At 45.7% G+C, this 20,472-nt stretch overlaps 1 protein-coding gene across 3 annotated transcripts in view; it reads left to right on the top strand.

The window, feature by feature from the left end:
• The window catches only part of LOC139299852 (voltage-gated potassium channel KCNC1-like), a 63,202-nt gene that overhangs the window by 31,149 nt on the left and 11,581 nt on the right, over window positions 1-20,472 (top strand). For 2 of the 3 annotated variants that reach the window (XM_070922787.1, XM_070922785.1), the window contains 3 exons: window positions 9,795-9,926; window positions 10,363-11,224; window positions 14,154-14,366. In XM_070922787.1, coding sequence (XP_070778888.1) covers window positions 9,795-9,926; window positions 10,363-11,224; window positions 14,154-14,366 — 1,207 coding nt within the window. Of the gene's footprint in view, window positions 1-9,794; window positions 9,927-10,362; window positions 11,225-14,153; window positions 14,367-18,659; window positions 18,681-20,472 lie in introns of all 3 variants that reach the window. The other variant, XM_070922786.1, reaches the window with a different exon arrangement.

Raw genomic sequence — 20,472 nt, 5'->3', positions numbered from 1 at the left:
AACTGTTACAGATCCCTGCCGCATGAATAAAAAAATATGTTCTCTGACGTCACGCCTCTACGGTTTATGTTATGCACATAAAGACTTGGTTCAGGTTGAGTGATGGCTTTGCAAAGGTTGGGGGACCTTCGTCCGTCGTGGTTAAAGGAAACCAAAAAGTTGAGTGTCGGTATCCATCCGCCCCAATCTCCTCCCTGTGCGGACTTTGTAGCTCTATAATAAATCAATCCTTTGTTCCCCCGTAGAGTTGTTGCAGGGGTGACGTATTTTGCAGACAGTCGCCCCGGTTCCCTCGACGAAAAGCCAACGGGATTGCTCCAAGCAAAAAGCTAATGTTAGGCTGTAAAACAAACTACACCACGGTCGCGTTACTTCAACGATACCGCCACTGAGCTTCACTTTTAAGAGAATGTAGATAGACAGATAGATACAGAGTATGAACACAACGAGGCTGTAAAGGCGGGCTAGCATGAAGACGTTTAATGTCCGCCACAACGTGTGTAGTCTCACTTAGCCGCTTGTTAGCGCCAAAACCAAAAACCCATTGACATCGAGACGTGGGAACCCGGAAATGTAAAAGTGCCGACTCATTTCTGGGTTTTCTTGGACTCAGCACTTCTTTCTGCATTGACCGGAGTCAAAATCTGCACAGCCGCCAGAAGGCTTTGTGACTTGAATGTCATTTGGCACGTCATCTTTTAGGAATTTGCTGCTGTTGCGTTTTTCTTGGGAGGACAGTCGGCTTCGTCGAAACACTTGAAAAACATTTCATTTCCTGATTTGGTGATTTGGTACTTTTATATCTATTGCAACCATGTCTCCTGGAAAATATCTATCCAACAAATCTTTAAATCTTTCAGGAAAAAGAATTGCTTTGACTTTTGACACTGGAGACTGGGTGCAAAAACACAGGGTTCGGTTAGGGATGATGGAGGTTTTGGTTAAATATTGGAAAAGTCAACATGTCCTGTCTTCTGCTGCAAGTCATTGGTCTGGGCGTAGCAACTTCCTGTTGCCTGGCAACCTCACGGTGTCTTTTACACTTACAGGCTGGCTGTAGCTTGACCTGATATAGCGGTATCAATCTTCCCATCTAACTCTTGGCAGAACGCAAGTGAGTGTATTTCCCCAAAATGTTCTGAACTGCTCCAAGCACGCCCACGCTCTGAAGATCTCCAGAAAGGTCCGAGGCTCAACGAGTTCACTCCGTTGAAGATTTAACTGAAACCACAATCCCGACTACCTCCCGAGGAACTCCGCGTGGTGGATCAAGGGCGCACATAACGCAGGCAGCAGCTCTCTTATTTTTTCTTACCAAACGTATTTTGGAAAAACAAATTGGTCGTTTATAAAAGTGGATTAGAAGGAGATGCCAGTGGTCCTTTTTTTAAGTCTAATTTCGACTTACTACCTGTTGCAGTTTGCCTCACAGCATATCCACCGAGCTGGAGGTCGCGGCGTACATTAAGTGTACCACAGCTTTCTCTTAACTGTAGTTTTGATAGTATCCTTTCCTCCTCCGTTCTCTCTCCCCCTCTCTCTCTCTCCACTGACAAATAGGTCAGTGTGGGATCAGTGTGATGACTTTGGGCACAGATCTCAAGCCTGGCCAGGCTAAATCACTCTAATTAGAAGCTTTTGATCTTCTGTCCCAAGTTGAGAGTTTTTTTTTTTTCCCCTTGCTTCATCCCCTTCCCTTGCAATAGTCTTATCTTCACTCGGTTTTTCTTTTTGTCCGTCTTTTATTCCCTCTGTCCTCCCTCCTTTCTTTCCATCGCTCACCCTTGCTGACTTGCACCCTTGCGTTTTTGCTGTTCGCCTCCACCCCCCCCCGTTCTCTCTGTCTCCCTCCCAGTATTGACATTATTAGCTAAGTACTTAGGTAATGAGCATTTTCTGAGTCACCGGATGATGTTTTAGTGTTATTCCTTCCGATGTGCTAACACAAGCAAACCTGTGTGAGACCACTTAAATGCTTTTAACAAGCTTGTGTTTTGTTTTTGTTTTTTTTTTGTTGTTGTTGTTGTCAGTGTTTTCTCTTATTTGTAGATTTTAGTTGCATGTCAGCGAAATGTGTTAGCCTTAAAGCTGTATTCATTGACTTTTGACCACTAGGGGGCGGAAAAGCTGACGGATACACGGCCCTGACATATTATCATCATGTGCAATTGTTATAGCTTTTATGTTAGCGAGTGGCTTTGGCTTGGTCTCCCCCGACCCCTGAAAAAGCACATATTTACAGATACAGATCTTTAGCTGTTCAACTTTCTGCAACGCTAACTTTGCTTTGTCTGCTGTTTGCTGGTTTTTGACGAGTGTGCTAGCAAACAGTTGCCTGTTTACACATCCAGCAGACGCAGAGCAACATCAGCAATACTTCTGAGTTCCTGTTCTCCTGACGAGTGTCCAACATGAACACTTGTTTTAGCTTTGGTGTCAGAGAAAGGAGATGTGTACTTCAGCAGTTTAGGTCAAAATTTCGTAGGTCAAATTTTGCAAAATTCCTGCAATTTCTCCGCATTATCATCGTAAAATTTAATGTGTGTGTGTGTGTGAGAGGGAGAGGAAATATATCTTGCCTTATGTACAATTTATGACATTCATTTCTCATCGTAATTACCAATGCCAATATAGGCCATAATACTGAATCTATTTAGGATTTCTACATAAAAGACATTGCTTAATGTAGTATATTAGCCGTTCACAATGCCAAAGACAGTCCTTGCATATTAATTGAAAAAATTATAGAGTTGTCTGCAATATAGATACAAAATTATGAGATTATCTTCTTGATTGAAAGCATGATTTGTTCTCCGGAGCTTTAATAATCAAAATTTCTACCAGAATTATTATTATTATTATTTTTTTATTAATTCTAGGCAGACACAGTCTGTCTTACACTCATGACTTTAAGAGTAGACCCAGGTAAGATGCCTGCCATATGGTTCCATTCCGGAATAGCAAATCATTATGACACGTTGCATGTAGTGTTTTATACCTATGGGTCCGGGGCTATTTATAAAACATTCGGGGCTGGAAACGGTTGTGAGGAGTAGATGCACGACCAAACAAAAAGCTAAAGGTGGCTAAAAAGATAGCTGACGGCAAACTGCAGGGTTGGGTAATAATTGTCTGGATTTGTCACTACCAGCGGCCCCTTTTACATACAAAAAGTAAGAAAAGACAGAAAGACAAGAAAGAAGAAGAATTGAGAAGGGAGCAAAAAAAACGAGGATCGAAATAAAGATAGCTCCGACGACGGCAAGAGATGACAGAAAGGGAAGAACAAAAGTGAAAGTGAAGGAGAAAGGTATAAAAAGAGTGACAGAAATAGAGACAGAAGGGAGAGAAAAGGTAGTCCGTGATGACGACGATAAAGAGAGAAAGCTAAAGAAAGAGAAGAGATCGTCCAGGGGAAAAGGTAAGGAAAGAGATTTAGGTCATTCTGTATGACTGGCAGGAGCGAGGGAACGGGACGGAGAAGAAGAAACAGGGAGGGGTGAAGGAAAGTAGGGAGAGGGAAGAAGAGAGGGAGAGCAGGGTGAGCTCGGGTGTGGACCTTTTTCCATTTTCGTAACCTTTGTTTGTTTCTACATCTTTCTTGTTCTCTTTTGAAATCATCCATTGGTAATCACAGCTGAGAAGGAGATCATGAAGCCGAAAATACAGGGCTGAACCTTTCTAAAAATCGTGGGTTCTCGCGGGCCGGCGGCACCAGAAACACATGGTGATCTTCTAGAATATTATGCATTGCTGTAGATTAAACTACCCAACAGCGTATAATGTGGTTAAAATGAGCAACCTTAAGCGACCTCGCACATATCCGCGGCATTAAAATGAAACGTACACATTAATGCAGCGGGAATATGAATCCAGAAACGCAACAGATATAATAGTAAAACACTGACAGGGAACATTAGTTGGGAGACTTTTCACCCTTTAAGTACGGATAATAAAACATACTTAAGGTTTTGAATGCAGGAGTACTTTCCCAGTGTACCTTAACGTAAAGGATCTGAATAATTCACCCCGCTTCGCCTACAAGTAACATTCGAGCGATGCCACCATTGAGAATTGCTCAATTTCAGTAGACCATACAATCGCAGTGTTCCCCATTCATGCTTACCTGTAAGTTTGTGCGGACGGGTTTTTTAAGGCATAATGCTGACAGGATACGCACGAAACCTGCACCATTCACGGGACATGCGTACCAGTCAGAGGTAACCTCGCAAGAGAACTGCAGTAGTAACATTTTAGTCACAACTGAACCACCGCGCCATGCCACGCTCAAGTAGACTTAATTCAGAAATGGTGACACAGCAATCTAGCAGCAACATTCAGTACTCATTTCAAAATACTTGAGTCTAATAAGCTTGATGTAATCCCCGGGTAGATTCGGCTGACGCCTAAATGTTTGTTTAGGTGAAAATAGCTTAGCTTTAGCGATGCTGCGCGCAAGGTTGTGTGTGGCTTCAAGCAGCCACCCGCTATTTAGTGATTTGCTCAAAACATTAATTTACCGTAAAATTCTGAAATAGAGGCCGGAATAGTGGATCACCTCAACTGCAGAGGGATCCAGCGGGCTTATGTCAGAGATAGGCCTTTATTTCTAATTCCCTCCGTTTGATGTGTCACATTTTAGTATGAAGCCCGCTTGTCGTCTGATCTGCTCCCGTTGGCCCTGTTAAATTCACTGCGGTACGTTGGTTAATGCAAGCTCAACTCTTCCTGTGTAAGTTTCAAATTAAAAGCCCTCTGACGTTCCATCGGACAAGTACTACTTTAAACGAGCAACCCACAGCAACAAAGGATTGAAAACAGCATGATTTTTACGTTGAATTTCTTGAATTGATTGAGATTGAGATGGACATTTACATTATTCTTAGTTGGCATGCACACAACAGGAGGCACCAGGAGGTTATCCACCCTTGTTTCCCCCCCCCCCCCCCCCCCCCCCCGGCCTGTATTTGGGACTATTGTTGGTACCAGATATTCTTGGCCTGGCAGACCTGCTCTGGGTCCTTCATTTGCATTGGCAAAATGCAACTGAGGCCGCATGGCGACACTCCCAATGCTCTTCTTGATAACATCCGAAAGTAGCCTGTTTTCAAATCTAGCTCCTCAACCCTAAGGGTGGGCGAGGAACTTGGGTCATAGTACCTTTTTAAAAAGTTCTGTATTCAAGTTGAAAGAGAAAGTTGTAAGGAGAGAAATTATGGGAAAACACCATTCTAGCAACAAAAAAAAAAAATGAAATACCAATACGGAAATACATACTTTAGACAACAGCAATTGTGTGTTTTTAAAATACTCACTCAAAAAATGGTGTCGCTAATTCACAGCGAATTGTCTCAATGTAATGGAATGATAATAGCTTTCGGTCGCTACACTCAATGATGGAAGGTACCCAGAAAAGAACTGTCCTCTCTGATGACGTGTTAATACGTTTTGATTTATTTTTTTATTTTTTTTGTGGAACGTTTGCACATCATTTGGCCAAGCTTCATGTCTCTAGCTCATTTCGGCTAACGGCAGACTAAGCAAAGTATACTTGCTCACATCTGATGAAATTCTCCCCAACAGGTTTTTCAAATGCATGTTTGTGGTGCCCCCTATGGGTCGGGCTCAAAAATGCTTTAGCAGACCTATTCCCAATTATGGACTGAAGACATTTACCAAAATGTATGATCATTGGACAAATTTTTCTGTTAATCTCCGCCTTCTGGAACTTTTTTTTGTTTGTTTTTTTGGCTGATGGCGGCCATGTTTCTGGACCACTCTTGCTCATTTCTAATCGAAATGTGTATCTCAGTCCCGCCATGCCGTGTACCAAATTTGGTCACAACTTCTCTGACTGTTTTTCGTCCAAGAGGCTTGTTTTTGTAGAGCACATTGAGCTGGACTTGTGCGTGTCAAATGGAGTTGAAGCCCAATAATAATAATAATGATAATAATCATAAACCAGCACACACTCAATAGGGTTCCACAGCTTTGGGGACTGAACCCTAACAACTCAGAGGGTGAGTGATACTGCAGCAAGACCACATGTATTCAGTGCATACTCATTTTGATACTGACCAAAAATGGATTGAGATTTAAAAAAAAAAAAAGGTGCAGCATCCAGTTAAATGTTCAAAAATGTGTGTGTGTGTGTGTGTGTGTGTGTGTGTGTGTGTGCGCGTGTGTGTGTGTATCCAGGGCAGCTCTAGATAGCAGTATTAAATTAGACCATGATAATAAGCTGTGGGACTTGATGTGTTCCCTGAGGATTAGGGGAAGACTTCATCTGTCTGTCTTCATCCCCGACCTGACACGCACACACACACACACGCAAACATGCACACACATGCTTACACTTGCACTTACACATGCGTATACTTGAGCAAACACATGCGGCGGTTTATTACAGGCATACACGCGTAATTGTGAGTACATACATGCATGCACAAGTCACTTTGCATGTTAGCAGACACACACACGCAACAGGAAGTCGACCTTCATAATTGACTTAACAGTTGCTGTGTGAAAACATGTGTACACACACACACACACACACACACGCATGCACACAAGAAGTGGTTTTGACATGGTTTAGCTGGTTTTAAATGAATTAGGTCGCTGGGTTTGGGTTGCAGCTGTGAACTGTATTGTAACAAAGGTGTAATTAATAATATTAATCACGGAACAGAGCCATCACCATCTTTTTAGTTACACCTGTGCTTTTCCTGCCATGACGGAATTGACCAATTGACCAGGTCTGTTTAGTCATTTAGTCTGGCTCACCGGTTGTAGGCTGTTGGGATAAGTCTGCCACTGGGCGACTGTTTGCCCGTTTCCAGTCTTTCTTTATGCTAAGCTAAGCTAACAATCTCATCTTACCCTCATCAAGAATGTTGAACTTTTTCTTTAAATGAAGCTGCTTAGTAGTGCTGGTGTTATTACATCTTAAGCTTTTTTCAACTTTGACGCTCGTGAATCAGAAACACAGATTCAATGATTAAAAAAAAAAAAAAGTATATATATATATTTTTTTTGCAACAGTTCTAATATAACTTACCACAGACACCCAGATGCAACCAGGCTGTGGGTGCTGCACCTGTCAACCTTTGCACCTCAACTTCCTGCAAGTATGAACAGAAAACCAAATCATGTGACTTTTGATCCTGATCTCTATGTGCGTTTTTGTACAATAATCCATCCGTCCATTTCATTCCGCTTATCCGGGGGCCGGGTTGCAGTGGCAGCAGGCTAACCAAGGCAGCCCGGATGTCCCTCTCCCCAGCAACGTTTTCAAGCTTCTCCTGGGGGATTATTTCGAGGTGTTTCCCAGGCCAGATGAGATATGGAATCCCTCCAGCGTGTTCTATGTTTTAGCCCGGGGTCTCACGTCAGTTGGACGTGCTCGGAAAGCCTCCAAAGGAAGGCGCCCAGGAGGCATCCGGATCAGATGCTCGAACCACCTCAACCGGCTCCTTTCGACACGAGGGAGCAGCGGCACTACTCCGAGCTCCCTCCGGATGTCTGAGCCTGATCTCTATTGGTGATCTCGTTCTTTCTGCCACTACCCAAAGCTCATGGGTTGGAGCGTAGACTGAGCGGTGAATCGCCTTCCGGCTCAGCTCCCTCTTCGCCACGATGATGCAATACAACGCCCGCATTACCGCTGACGCCGCACCCATCCGCAGGTCGATCTCATGCTCCATGACAAACATTTTCAAACCTTTATAACCTTTATATAATCTGACCTTAAGTTGAAGGGTCAGTTCACCCATTTTTTTTTTACCAAAAAACATATCTTCAGTTACCTCTAGTGGGATCTGTCCATGCAAGTTGTTCTGGTTTTATTTGTCCATGTTTTGAGATATCCGTCTCTGAATTTTCCACCTCCGCAATTGAAGTTGCGGTGCTCACAGCAGTTTTCATAGCAATTGCAAGTGGAAAGAGAAAACTGTCCGCAGTGAGGTCTTGCTAGGACACCGTGGACACGTTGCTCCTCAAAGTGTTTGCAAGACTGGATGCCATCGGGGGTGTGAAATTAAGTAACTTTGGGGGGAACTGACCCTTGAACCCAAAAAAGCTGGTCTGAAACTGAACTGAAATGCGTCAAAGCAATTTCATTTAATGACCGTAAAATCTGCATTGTGTTATGGTGTGTGTAATGTGTAAGAGGTCACATGGTGACAAACCCACAAAATGCTATCAACTGACTCCGCAGTTTCCCCTTAACTCTGTAGAGGATTTTAGTATCTTCCAGCTAATTTCGTCGAATTTATCTAGCTTTGGTTTTCCGGCTTGCAACTTTACTCTTTTGTCTAAGCCCATTGTAAACTACCTGCTCAGCACCAAGCAGACACAGGACACAGTTCGAGACCATCTGGTGAACATAGTGCAGCCAAAACGCAGATATTTTTCTCAAGGAGCTGATGGGGACCAAACCGGAGCTAAAAGGAGAGTGAATATTGACAACTGACAACCTTCCCTCCGAAGTCTCAGTTGATTGCTTTCGGGCAGAAGATGCCAAATTATGCAAATGTGCTTCGTGAAGAAATGTTATGTAATCAGCGTCTGGGCAGCCCAGTATCTGCATGATTGTGAGGCGATCGTACGACGCGAGCGCTGAGAACGAACGTCGGGGTCGAAGAGGAAAGAAAGGAAGCTTTAGCTAAGAGGGGCCCGAAACGACGCGAGGAGTCCTGGAGGTGCGCGTACGCGTGAGCAAACGTTGAAATCCGGCCCAGCGTTGAGGGAAAAAAAAGCCTGCACACTGGAAGAACCCCAACACATTCAGGCAGCTTACTGCATAGAGCACAGGGAGAGAGAGGAATAGGAAAGGGGGTGGGAGGAGACAGTGAGAGAGAGAGAGAGAGATGGGAGGGCAAGGAATAGTAGGGGGCAGGGGGGGATGCTGCAGAGGAAACCAAATCTCATTATACACACATGAGCACTGTACAGAAAAATGACGCTACGTAAAATACGTGAATGATTTTCCAGTGTGTGTATGGAGGTATATCAGAATCAGAATCAGAAATACTTTATAGTATATGGAGTTTGCGTGTAGCCGTGGTCTGATGGGTGGTCCAAGACAGAAACGCAAGCGTTGATCCTGCGCGGGCAGAAAAAGGGGACTGCTCAAACCGGCGTGCGCGCGCGTCAAGAGGCGTACATTTAAGTCGCGACACGTGTGGTTTCATGAAGGTGCTCGCAGTGATGCATGCGTCTCCTCATTCCTCTGTTGTTGTATTTTCTCTTTACGTACGCCGTGTGTCTGTTTTTTTCTCTCCCTTTCAAACACACACACACACACACACACACACACCCGTGTACCTCATTACTTTTACACTCTCACATCCATCATCCTTCCCTTTCTCCCTTTATCTCTCTGACAGTGCTGTTATCAATGGGATTGCAGCAGTCAGAGCGTTTGCACTGAATTAACGGCATTCCTCCACTCTCCTCGGTGTGTTGCTGGTGCCCCCTATCTGCAGCCTGTTGGCATGACCACTGTATTCCACATACTGCAATGGCCCAAACCCCTCCTCCTCCTCCTCCTCCTCCTCCTCCTCTGCCTCCACCAGCAATCACATGAACACCAAAATACTAATCATAAATGCTTACACCGGCCAGAATGGCTTCAACTCACCAAATGTTGGTGTGCAGGTCTGACAGTTTCCTGTAGTGTTGCTTGAGTAAAAAATGATGTATGCTTGATGTGCAAATTGTCACACTTCTTCTCTCTCTCTCTCCTCTCTCTCTGTCCCCCCCCCCCCCCCCCCTCTCTCTCTCTCTCTCTGCAGTATGTGGCGTTCGGCTCGCTCTTCTTCATCCTCCTCTCCATCTCCACCTTCTGCCTGGAGACCCACGAAGCCTTCAACACCATCTACAACAAAACGGAGAATGTCACCGTTGGCAACATGACGCATGAGGAGGTACAGTGGGGCTGTGGTGAATTGTTTTCGGCTCGGTATCAGAGACGGTGATGCTGAACTGTTGGAGGGACACTCCAGCGTATTTGCTCTTCTGTAAAGTTGGGAGATAGATTGAAACAATTCAGAGGTGGTGTTGAAGGTTATCTGTGATGGAAGGGATTTGCTAGAAGTTTGTTAGGATCGCCCTCAAATGAGTTATGTCCATTGGAGGGAGTGTCTGTGCACTCACGCGTATAGTTAAAGAGAGTTAAACCTTTGACAGGGAGTGAGAAACGAGTGTGACTGTAAAGCACAAATGCATATGACATTAGATAGTACAACAAGAACAATATGTCATTGTGCCTCTGGGGATATACATTGTGATGAATGAATACATGAATTAAAGGCTTGATAAAATCAACGAAATCTTTATTTCTTCTTTTCTTCTACCCTGCAGATAGTGTACGAGGTAGTCACAGATGGCTGGCTGACATATGTGGAGGGTGTCTGCGTCATTTGGTTCACCATTGAGGTGATGCTGCGCGTCATCTTCTGCCCTGACAAGGCGGAATTCTTCCGCAGCGCCCTGAACATCATAGACTTCGTGGCCATCGTGCCCTTTTACCTGGAGGTGGCGCTGAGCGGCCTCTCCTCCAAAACAGCCAAAGACGTGCTGAGCTTCCTGCGCGTGGTGCGCTTTGTCCGTATCTTGCGTATATTCAAGCTGACCCGCCACTTTGTCGGTCTACGGGTCCTGGGCCACACTCTGCGGGCGAGCACCAACGAGTTCCTGTTGCTCATCATCTTCCTGGCGCTGGGCGTCCTCATCTTTGCTACCATGATCTACTACGCCGAACGCATCGGTGCCGACCCAGACGATCCGACAGCTGCGGCCCACACCAACTTCAAGAACATCCCCATCGGCTTCTGGTGGGCCGTGGTGACCATGACCACGTTGGGTTACGGGGATATGTACCCCGAGACATGGTCGGGAATGCTGGTGGGCGCCCTCTGCGCCTTGGCCGGTGTGCTGACCATTGCCATGCCTGTGCCCGTCATCGTCAACAACTTCGGCATGTACTACTCCCTCGCCATGGCCAAGCAGAAGCTCCCCAAGAAGAGGAACAAGCACATCCCCCGAGCGCCACAGCCGGGCAGCCCCAACTACTGCAAGCCAGACGCCCTGGCCATGGCAACTGCCTCACCGCACAGGCTGATGGGAAATGTGCTCGGGCCGGGCATGGTGGGATCTAGCAGCATGATGGGCACCGGGGACTGCCCACTGGCGCAGGAGGAGATCATCGAGATCAACAGGGCAGGTGAGTGATTGATTAACTGGGATCATGTGTACCTGTATGTTAGAGTTCCAATGGGCCTTGAAAGTCCATAAAATGGGCGAATGTGACGGAATGAAGCAAAGGTTTTGAAAATAAAAAGAGACCTTGAAAGCACCATATTTTTAACATTAGTTCAGCATCCAAATGTAAAGGCCCCTGTCGCACAAGCATTTTAAATCAGTTCATTTCAATTGAATCTCTGCAAACAGCAGATCTACTCATAGTGTGGGGGGGGGGGGGGCAAAGCAGGTGTCGCTCTTTTATGGCAGGATGAAACCTTGTGATGGAGATGTCTGATCATCTGTTAATTTTTTTTTAGATTCACTGATCACTCGTTTAGTCTGAAGTAGTCGCGAAATAGTGAAAGATGCCCGTCATCAGAGCCCGTGCTTCAAATAGCTTGCTTTGCCCCGCCAACAGCTCAAAACCCCAAAGGTATTCAGGGCCGACACATTTGAACACAGAACCGTTCGATGCGATACGATGCAATCTGATACAATTCATTTATTTATCGTAGGCATTCGTTTTCCACTCTAAATTAAAATAAGCCACTTCTATATGAGTAGCGTTACCTTCAAATGGATACCGTATATTTCATAAAAAGTATTTCTGTTGCTCAAACAGACTGGCAACAAATTATGTAACAACGAGCACCGTTCAAAATGGGGCTGAGCGTTAGTAGCGTTTCCTCAAACAAGACTCCAAAGACGAATCAAAACGATGTGATATTCTTGCTTGATCATTGACTTGGGCAAAGAAATAATCATTGGTTATCAAGATAGTTGCCGTCTTTCGATTAACCAGTCAGCTAATCGTTTCCATTTAAATTTGTCAATAAAACAGAGGCAACGGCAACATTTAGAGTCCTCGGATTTCACTGTGAAAGTCTGAAAAGGCCCGACTTGGATGTGGATGTGGATGTGGTGGAGCAGCAGAGGTCATGGGATGCGTTTCGGACATGGTTTTTGGACATGGTCGAGAAAGGATTCGCCTTCGCACCAGACATGCGTCATCTCGTCTCCTTTACCACTTACAGAGTTCCAAATTCTAAAGCGGATCACCGCGAGCGACCTCGACAAAGACGATTATATATAAGAACTGTCCAGGTTTCTCACTTTCTCGTCAAACTAACGACCAAGGGGTCAGATTTCAAGCGCTGAACTGACGTGAGAAGCGTGTATCTAACAGGTTTTGAAGCTGTAAATAACTTTGCTGATGTCCTCGTTCTTCCTGGAGTGGAGTACACTAAAATAGATTTTTCATTTACGATGGGACAAGAAAGCTGGGAAAAAAAAGAAGAAAAAAAAAAAAAAGAAAGCTTATTACTTTCTCTGCAAAAATCCATCTCTTTCCTCTCACAGCCAGATGCTGTACCGCCACGGCTGACATGTTCAGATTATCCCGGATTGGGGTCTATATAGATATACAGTGTTTTCTGCCTGTCGAAACATTGATCCGGGCCATCTCATCTCGTCTCTGCTGTTTTAATGGGCATGTCCATCATCTGCACTTATACATGAATGTGTGTGTGTGTGTGTGTGTTTTGGTCGGCTCGCTGCTTGCGGTGGAGTTGCAATGTGTGCCTTTACAGGATTTGATATTTGTAACTATGAATAGTCTGCTACCACAGTGTCTGACAGTAATCAGTGTGTGTGTGTGTGTGTGTGTGTGTGTGTGTTAGAGCGCTTGCTTTTTAACCAAGCATTTGCGCGCACATTGTCGCGTGTCATGCGCTCCTTCCCTCTGGTCCTGCACATCCTTAGAAATGTTTCGAAAAAACACCCCCGACTTGTCGAGGCAGTGCATCGGAATGGGTGGGGGGGGGGGGTCAGCAACAGGCTGGGTGAACCACAGCACGCGCGGCCCGAAGCTCTTTATTCTGCCCAGATCTCAGCCTTATTCAAACATCAAAGTGCACAGCGTTATGAACGTCTTCCAGCAGAGACTGGAAATGTGCCCCCCGTTGTCCCCCACATTTCAAACATGGACAAACATGTTGACCAGCAGAACCTCCAGTTACCAGTTTATTGTGTGCAGCCATTTGTGTCCCACGTTCTCAAGCTCTCACCGTGTGTGTGCGTGTGTGTGTGTGTGTGTGTGTGTGTGCGTGTGTGTGTGTGTGTGTCCACCCCTCTGGCGTGTATCTGTAACTGTTGAGCAGTAAATCATATCAGATTAGATTTGACAGCTGTGTTGAAAGCTACAAACACTGCTTCCCCCTGTAGCCATCTCCTCTTTTGAGTGTGCGTGTGTGTGTGTGTGTGTGTGTGTGCGGCCCGGCTGTGGCGTATATATATATATATATATATTTATATATATATATATTTTCTTTCTCTCTCTCCTTCTCCCACTCCTTTGTGTAATCTCTCTCATTCAGCGCTGTTAAACGCTGTGTGTGAGTACATGAAGTGTGTGTGTGTGTGTGTGTGTGTGTGTGTGTGTGTCCAGCCTGCTTTGCTGCAGTGTGTTGGTCATGTGATCAGGATAGCTATCACAAGTCACTAATGCTCCTTTACACCCTCCTCCCTCCCCCCTGCTCTTTCCTTACCTCTCCTCTCATCCGTCCATCCTCCCTTTACTGTCTTTCCTTTTCTTTTTACCTTCTGATTGGGTTTTTTTTTTCTTCCCGGCTTCCACTCCATCTCCCCTCTCCTGACCATTAATCTTCCTCTTCCTTAACCCCCGCTTCTCCTCCTCACTCTCTCTAAACTTTCCCCCCCTCCCATCTCCTCCCTCCGTGCCTCCTCTCCTCTCTCTCTTCCTCTTCTCTCCTCTCCATGTTTCCTCCCACCTGCCATGTCTCCTTTCCTCTCCTTTTATGTCCTCTCCATGCTTCCTCTCCTCTCCTCTTTACTTTTACCCTCTCACCCTACGACCCCCCCCCCCCCCCCCCACACACAATCTCTCCCAGACTCCAAGCAGAACGGTGATGCGGCGACCAACGCGGCGGCCCTGGCCAACGAGGACTGCCCCACCATCGACCAGGTCCTCGGGGACGAGCGTAGCCCGGCCACCGGGGGCCTTGGCTCCACCACCAGCCGCGAGCGCTACCCGCATGACCGGGCTTGCTTCCTGCTGAGCGCCGGGGAGTTCCAGCGCACAACGGACGGGAACGTTCGGAAAGGTAGGAGGGCGGATGGTGGGAGGAGGAGCAGGAGCGGGGATGGGGGTGGGGGTGGGGTTGGGGGGGGCGATTCTTGAGTGACAGCAAGTGGGCTGTCGCTTTGATGCATGGTCCTGATTGATATGTGCTGACAGTGTGCAAAAAAAAAACATCAACAAACACACACACACACACACACACATGTCATCAGACACACCTACATACAGGGAGTGGACAAAATAATAGGAACACATAACAACATATAATGCACACAGGTGTTCGCTGTGTTGTGTCCTACAGAATGTAGACACACATACAGACAACGTAAATAGTATAAAGCGTACAATTGTGTGACAAAAAAAGTACTGAAGAGGCCTTTCTGCTCAGCAACGCACACAACATGCTACACCCCCCCCCTCACTCCCCTCCATCATTTTGAGTGACAGCTCAGCGCCACCGCAGGGCTCACTCCCTTCAGACCGCCCAGCGCGTCTCCCCCTTGCATTGATATTTAACACGGCGGCTCCTCTCGCTCTCGCACCTTCAAAGCCACGGCTGTCGCGGAAGGAGGGGAAGCCCCTTTCATGCATTTATCCCGCATCCGTACTGCAGGGGTACTGCAGAGGCTGCCGCCGCTGCTGCTGCTGCTGCAGCACTGCCGTCTGCAGCCGATGCTGAAGCGGACTGGATGCGCTCCCCTGCAACAACAAGTGCTCGCGGCAGTTTAGTTTTTTCGCCGTCAAAGCACGCAACACTTGCGACCCGCGCTGCAGACTCCTCGCCGGGGTCGGGTCAACGGTCCGTGTATGCCGGATACAGCTGCATGCGTCACTGTAACTGTGCACATACAGCTGGACTGTTTCATTTCAAAACACACGCACCTTTGATTGGGATTCTGGTCTCGTCTAATCAACAAATCCAAATCCACACTTTGCTGCCTTGTTCCCAAATCTTCTGGACTATAAGTCAATCATATTACACACATTTTGATTTTGCGCTGCTCTCCGCAGACACTTCACCCGGGCGCAACTTTTTTGCTCAAGGTCAAAGTTTTGTGTCGCAACGTACTCATTTTTGTTTCTCACGCATTTGTAATCCCTTGGTCTTTTCGTGGGATTTGATTGACAACAAGAAAAATGCAAAACGTCGCAGACGTCTGAGTCTGAAGCTCTCTGGGTGTCTTGTTTTGAAATGGAACTTAAAGCGTGAATTCGCAGCGTTTTGAATCCGATCTGGCAGAAACAGACGGATCAAATTGAGCGCCATTCTGTCCTCAGTCATCGGGCTTTTGTCATCGCTCTCGCCTCTTTCTCTTTCTGCGTGGTTTTATATTTTTCTCACTTTTTCACACTGCAATCCAGTAATTCCTCAGTTCTTTCGATTCGATTCAATTCAATTCAATTCAAAGGGGCTTTATTGGCATCGGGGGGGAAAAAATATAGAAAAAATGTCGTTAAAAGAAGATGTGAATACAAATAAGTGAGAAGTCTATAAACACTGCAGTTTTTTTTAATGAATGTAAATGTGTGTGTGTGTGTGTGTGTCTGGGTCACTAACTGTCCATCAGGTTGTGGCATGTTGATGCATATTGGGCAAGAAAGGAATATTTGTCTTAGAACTTTGAGAGCTCACTGAACTCTGAAACGACAGAGTTGAACTTGTTAAAGTCAGTGTTCCTCATGTCACGGAGGGAGCGCATCTCTGCCTCAGACCTCGCCACATGTTGCGTCTTCTTTTGGTTGCCATGGTTTCATTGCGTCCTCCCTGTCTGTGGTCACTGAACCTGTACTTGGATGCGGATCTGTCTCTGCCTTCTGTCCCTGACGGCAGAGAGATATTCTGCCAGTTCGTCATCTCTTCCTTTTCCATCCTCGTTTCCCTGATCGCTGTCTGTCCTCTCTAACCCCCCCCCCCCATCTTCTGTTCATTATTTTGTCTCCATTTTCATCCTGCCTCCTGCCACCTTGGCCTGCTGAAACTAAAAATAATGACTTTTGTTTTCAAATATAACCCCCTGACCCCTTTCACATTTAACACCCTATACACCTCCTCTTGAACACTCTCAACATGCTGTTTTCCTGACTCGCACACAAAACCGGGAGGGGGGGCTCAGTATTAACGCCACCTCCTCCTGGATCAAACCGTAGAAACACAGAGGTAACACTTCCAAAAGCACTTCAATAATATAATCAATAATACAACCTCAACTCACTGGGAGACTTCACTCAACAAACGATTAGATTAGACCAGATTAAACTTGATTAGGCTAGACCAGATCAGACTTGGTTAGATTAGAATATATATATATATATATATATATATATATATTCAGGTATACATGAGATAGATTGGAAACGGTTAGATCAGACTAAAATGGGCTCAATTAAGCTAGACTAGACAAGATTACATTAGACTAAAGTACAACAGATAAAAAATGATTAGACTAGAGTGGACTGGATTCAGTTAGACTAGACTGCACTAAACTAGATTAAATTAGATCAGGCTTCAATTAGATTCGATTCAATTTAGACTAGACTAAAATAGGTCAAATTAAGACTACAGTAGATTTGAATAGATTAGACCGGACCAGATTAGATTCAATGACATTAGACTAGACTAGACTAGACTAGATTAGATTAGACTACTAGCCCCAACCCTTGACTAGATTTAACTAAATCCCATTAGATTAGATCAGATTTAATTAGATTAGAATGATTTAGAAATTACTGAAATCACTGGACTAGATTAAATTAGATTTGACTAGACTCGATTAGACTGGAGACTGGACCGGACTGGACTCGTCTAAACTAGACTACATTCGATTATTGCATTCAAGCTTAATTTGGTGAATCAATTTGAGAGATACCAGAAAAACACAATGACGTGACGAAGCTGAGAGAGAAAAAGAGCCCCCCCCCCCCCAGAAAAAAAACAAAAACAAAACAAGATCAGGTCAGACAACATGAAGCCTCACAACACACACACACACAAGCACACACACACACACACAAACAGGTTGAATGTATAGAGGTGCATGCAGGTTTCTTGTTACTGTGAAACCTTTAAGTGTGGTTCAGCATCATACAATGAATAATAATGGTGTGTAGGGTGGGGTGGGGGGGGGGGCATATGCATGGTGTGTGTGTGTGTGTGTGTGTGTGTGTGTTTTGTCCATACGCTGCAAAAACACGTGACCCAAGCATTAAATTGTCACATATTTATTATCACATTTACATACCACAATTTAAATGATGGGCACGTATAAGGTTGTATAAGGAATTATTGTCATGATCATCAAATAATTATTACCCGTGAAGTTTCATAAAACTGCGCGTCTAAACCAAAACTGTATGAACTACTTAACGCACATGCCCGCGCCATCCGGCTACCGCTCTCCCAGCCGAAATGATCAATTATTCCCATTGGAGCTGCAGCAATTAGCGGATTCACTAAGTAAAAATCCGCGTGCATTTTTACATGTCAGTTTTTCACCGTGAACCAACAGCCGGCTGTCGCGACACTGCTGACCCTCATGGGGGGAACGGAGAGCTTGTTAGCCGCGTTGCACCATCCACTTTTGCTTAACCCTCCTCTGTCAGAGTATAAACTCTCTGCAGACAATTATCACGTTCTTTCGAATTAACTTTATTGCCCCGCGAGAAACGGAGCTAACGAGCTTGCTGGCTGACAGTTGGCCGGGCTTCACGTCCCCAGTGACCCAGATATCCCGATATTCCTACCGGTGACTGAGAGAGGGGCAAATAAGTACAGCTGAGAGGATGGAACGGCGTGATCGTTTCTCGTCGAATGTGTTCACAGTTTTTTTTTTTTTTTTTTTTGTGTGTGTGTGTGTGATAAATGAGTTTAATTGTACATTTTGAAGTCAAAAACAGTATTAGCTGATCTAATCCCTGCGAGGAGAATCAGTGCACACACACACACACACACACACACACACACACACACACACATCCTAGCACCACTTAACCAAATGAACACACTGTGCGAGTCTGCAGGCTTAATGTATGCCTGTTTATTAGCCTGTGTGTGTGTGTGTGTGTGTGTGTGTGATAGAGAGAGAGAGATATATGCCTTCCCTCTTTACACCTACAGTATGTTGTAACCACCAGGGAGAGCAGGTCATGGGGGGGGGGGGGGGGGGGGGTCAAAGTGGGTCGAAAGGTTACAGCTCACAGTGCGGGTCCACGTCTGATGCGTGCTGTTGCTGCTGCTGCTGTTGTTGTTGTTGTTGTTGTTGTTGTTATTTTGTTGTTGTTGTTGTTGTTGTTGTTGTGTTACTGTCTCCTTCCGCAGGTTGTGTCAGGTCATGCGTTTGTACTTTTGGCTCTTGTTGGTCTGTGTTACACTATCCATCTGTCTGTCTGTTTGTCTGTCTGTTTCTCTATTTTCCTTTGTTTGTTTCTGTCTGTACGTCCGTCCTTTTTTTTGTGTGTGTGTGTGTGTGTGCGTGTGCGTGTGTGTCTGTCTGTATTTTGTGTGTAGCTGTCTTCCCCTCCTCCTGCTCCTCCTCTTCCTCCTCCTTCTCCTCCTCTCACCCGGTCTCTTCTCACTCTGGTACTTACAGATAGGGGTCGCCGCGAACGTCCCCCCCCCGCCCCACCCCCTGAAAGCACTTTGGCACCAAAGTCAACCTGGCCCAGTCAAATGGTGCCAGGGAAGTCTATTTGCCAGACTGCTTTTGGGGTAGATGGTGCCTGGTCTTACCACACTTTACTTATTGGAAATGACCAAAATACTGGGTGACCTTTTCGCAAACCCCCCCCCCCCTCCCAAAACATATCAAAAGCTTGGAAAACAGAATAAAAAATAAAGGAATAAATGGGGATTCAATTACATTACAAACATGTTTGTTTTGGGGTGGGTGCCAGAGTGAAAGTGACCGCTGTGCACTGGTTGGCTCGTTGCCCCGACCAGGCCAGTGAGAGCTGTTTGCTGATTAGTCGGTTTGGTTGGTTTCCTCTGTCCTTTCCTCTGGAACTGAGCTCAGGTCAGTTTTTCCACCGCGCAGCCCGCAGAGAGCGCTGTTTTTGTCGTAACAGCAGACTCGGCTCCCACCATTGCATTATTATTATGGGCTCGGGCTGATTGGATCCTTCAGGGAACAATTGTTTTTTTTTTTCGTATGTCTGATTTACAAAAAAAAAAACAAAAAACAAAACTTTATTTTGCACTTTCAAATGGAAACAATGTCCTTTTTGTAGCCGAGCCATGTCGCTGTCAGGCTGGGCTGGAACGCTGACTGTTTGTAGTGCTTCAAAGGTCTGCGTCAGCTAACAAGGCGGCTAATAGTTTTTATTTGGAGTACAAAAAAAACCCTACAAGATCTTGCAGGTTCTTTTGGCAGACCAGCAGATAGATGAGCAGGCAGAGGGGGGAAAGAAAGACAGACAAAACTCTCATCCCAAAAAAGACACACACACACACACGAACACACATTCAGGTAAGTATTAGAACGACTTCGAAGGGCCGTGGTGACTAGGTGACACAGTGCTTCAAATCCACTGGAAAACGGCTATTTAGCCGGCCACCTCTGGGAAAAGATCTTTGCTCCATTTATCTTTTCTTTAAGTCAACCTTCTCACATTTGTGGCTGAGCAAGTCTCTTGACAAGATAAGTCAAGCACCCCCCCCCCCCCCCCCCCCCGCCCCCTCGAGATTCAACAACGGTCACCAGGCTTTTGCGTTAAAAAGCCACCAGGGCTCTCTTCCAACCCTCCTCTTTTCCTTCCTCCCTCCCTCCCTCTCGCTGACATTATCGCAGATGGCGCTGTGCTCGGATGGGATTAATTACAGATCTTAATGTCACCGCTGTCACTGGAATCCAACACTATCAGATCTGCGGTCTGCGATTGGGTGGGAAGAACGAAAGACTTGAGCATTTTCGGAGGCATACTGAAAAAAGGCCAGCATTGCATAGTGCTCCTTCTCCCTTCCGTGCAACTGTTTTGCTCCTCGTCTTCGCCTGCTCTTTTTCCTGCCTCTCGTTCCTTTGTGTAAGCAAGCAATACAGGGCAGGGGCGCAAGCTACTAGTTCTGGTTAAAAAACAAAAACAACTAAATAATACAGATAAAAATGATAGTACTGTAACAAAAAGTCCCTGACAAT

The sequence above is a fragment of the Enoplosus armatus genome, chromosome 17 (genome assembly GCF_043641665.1).
Source record: "Enoplosus armatus isolate fEnoArm2 chromosome 17, fEnoArm2.hap1, whole genome shotgun sequence".
In the NCBI taxonomy this organism is placed as follows: Eukaryota; Metazoa; Chordata; class Actinopteri; order Centrarchiformes; family Enoplosidae; genus Enoplosus; species Enoplosus armatus.
Note: the sequence above shows the minus strand (reverse complement) of the source record. Positions and strands in the feature narration are given on the sequence as shown.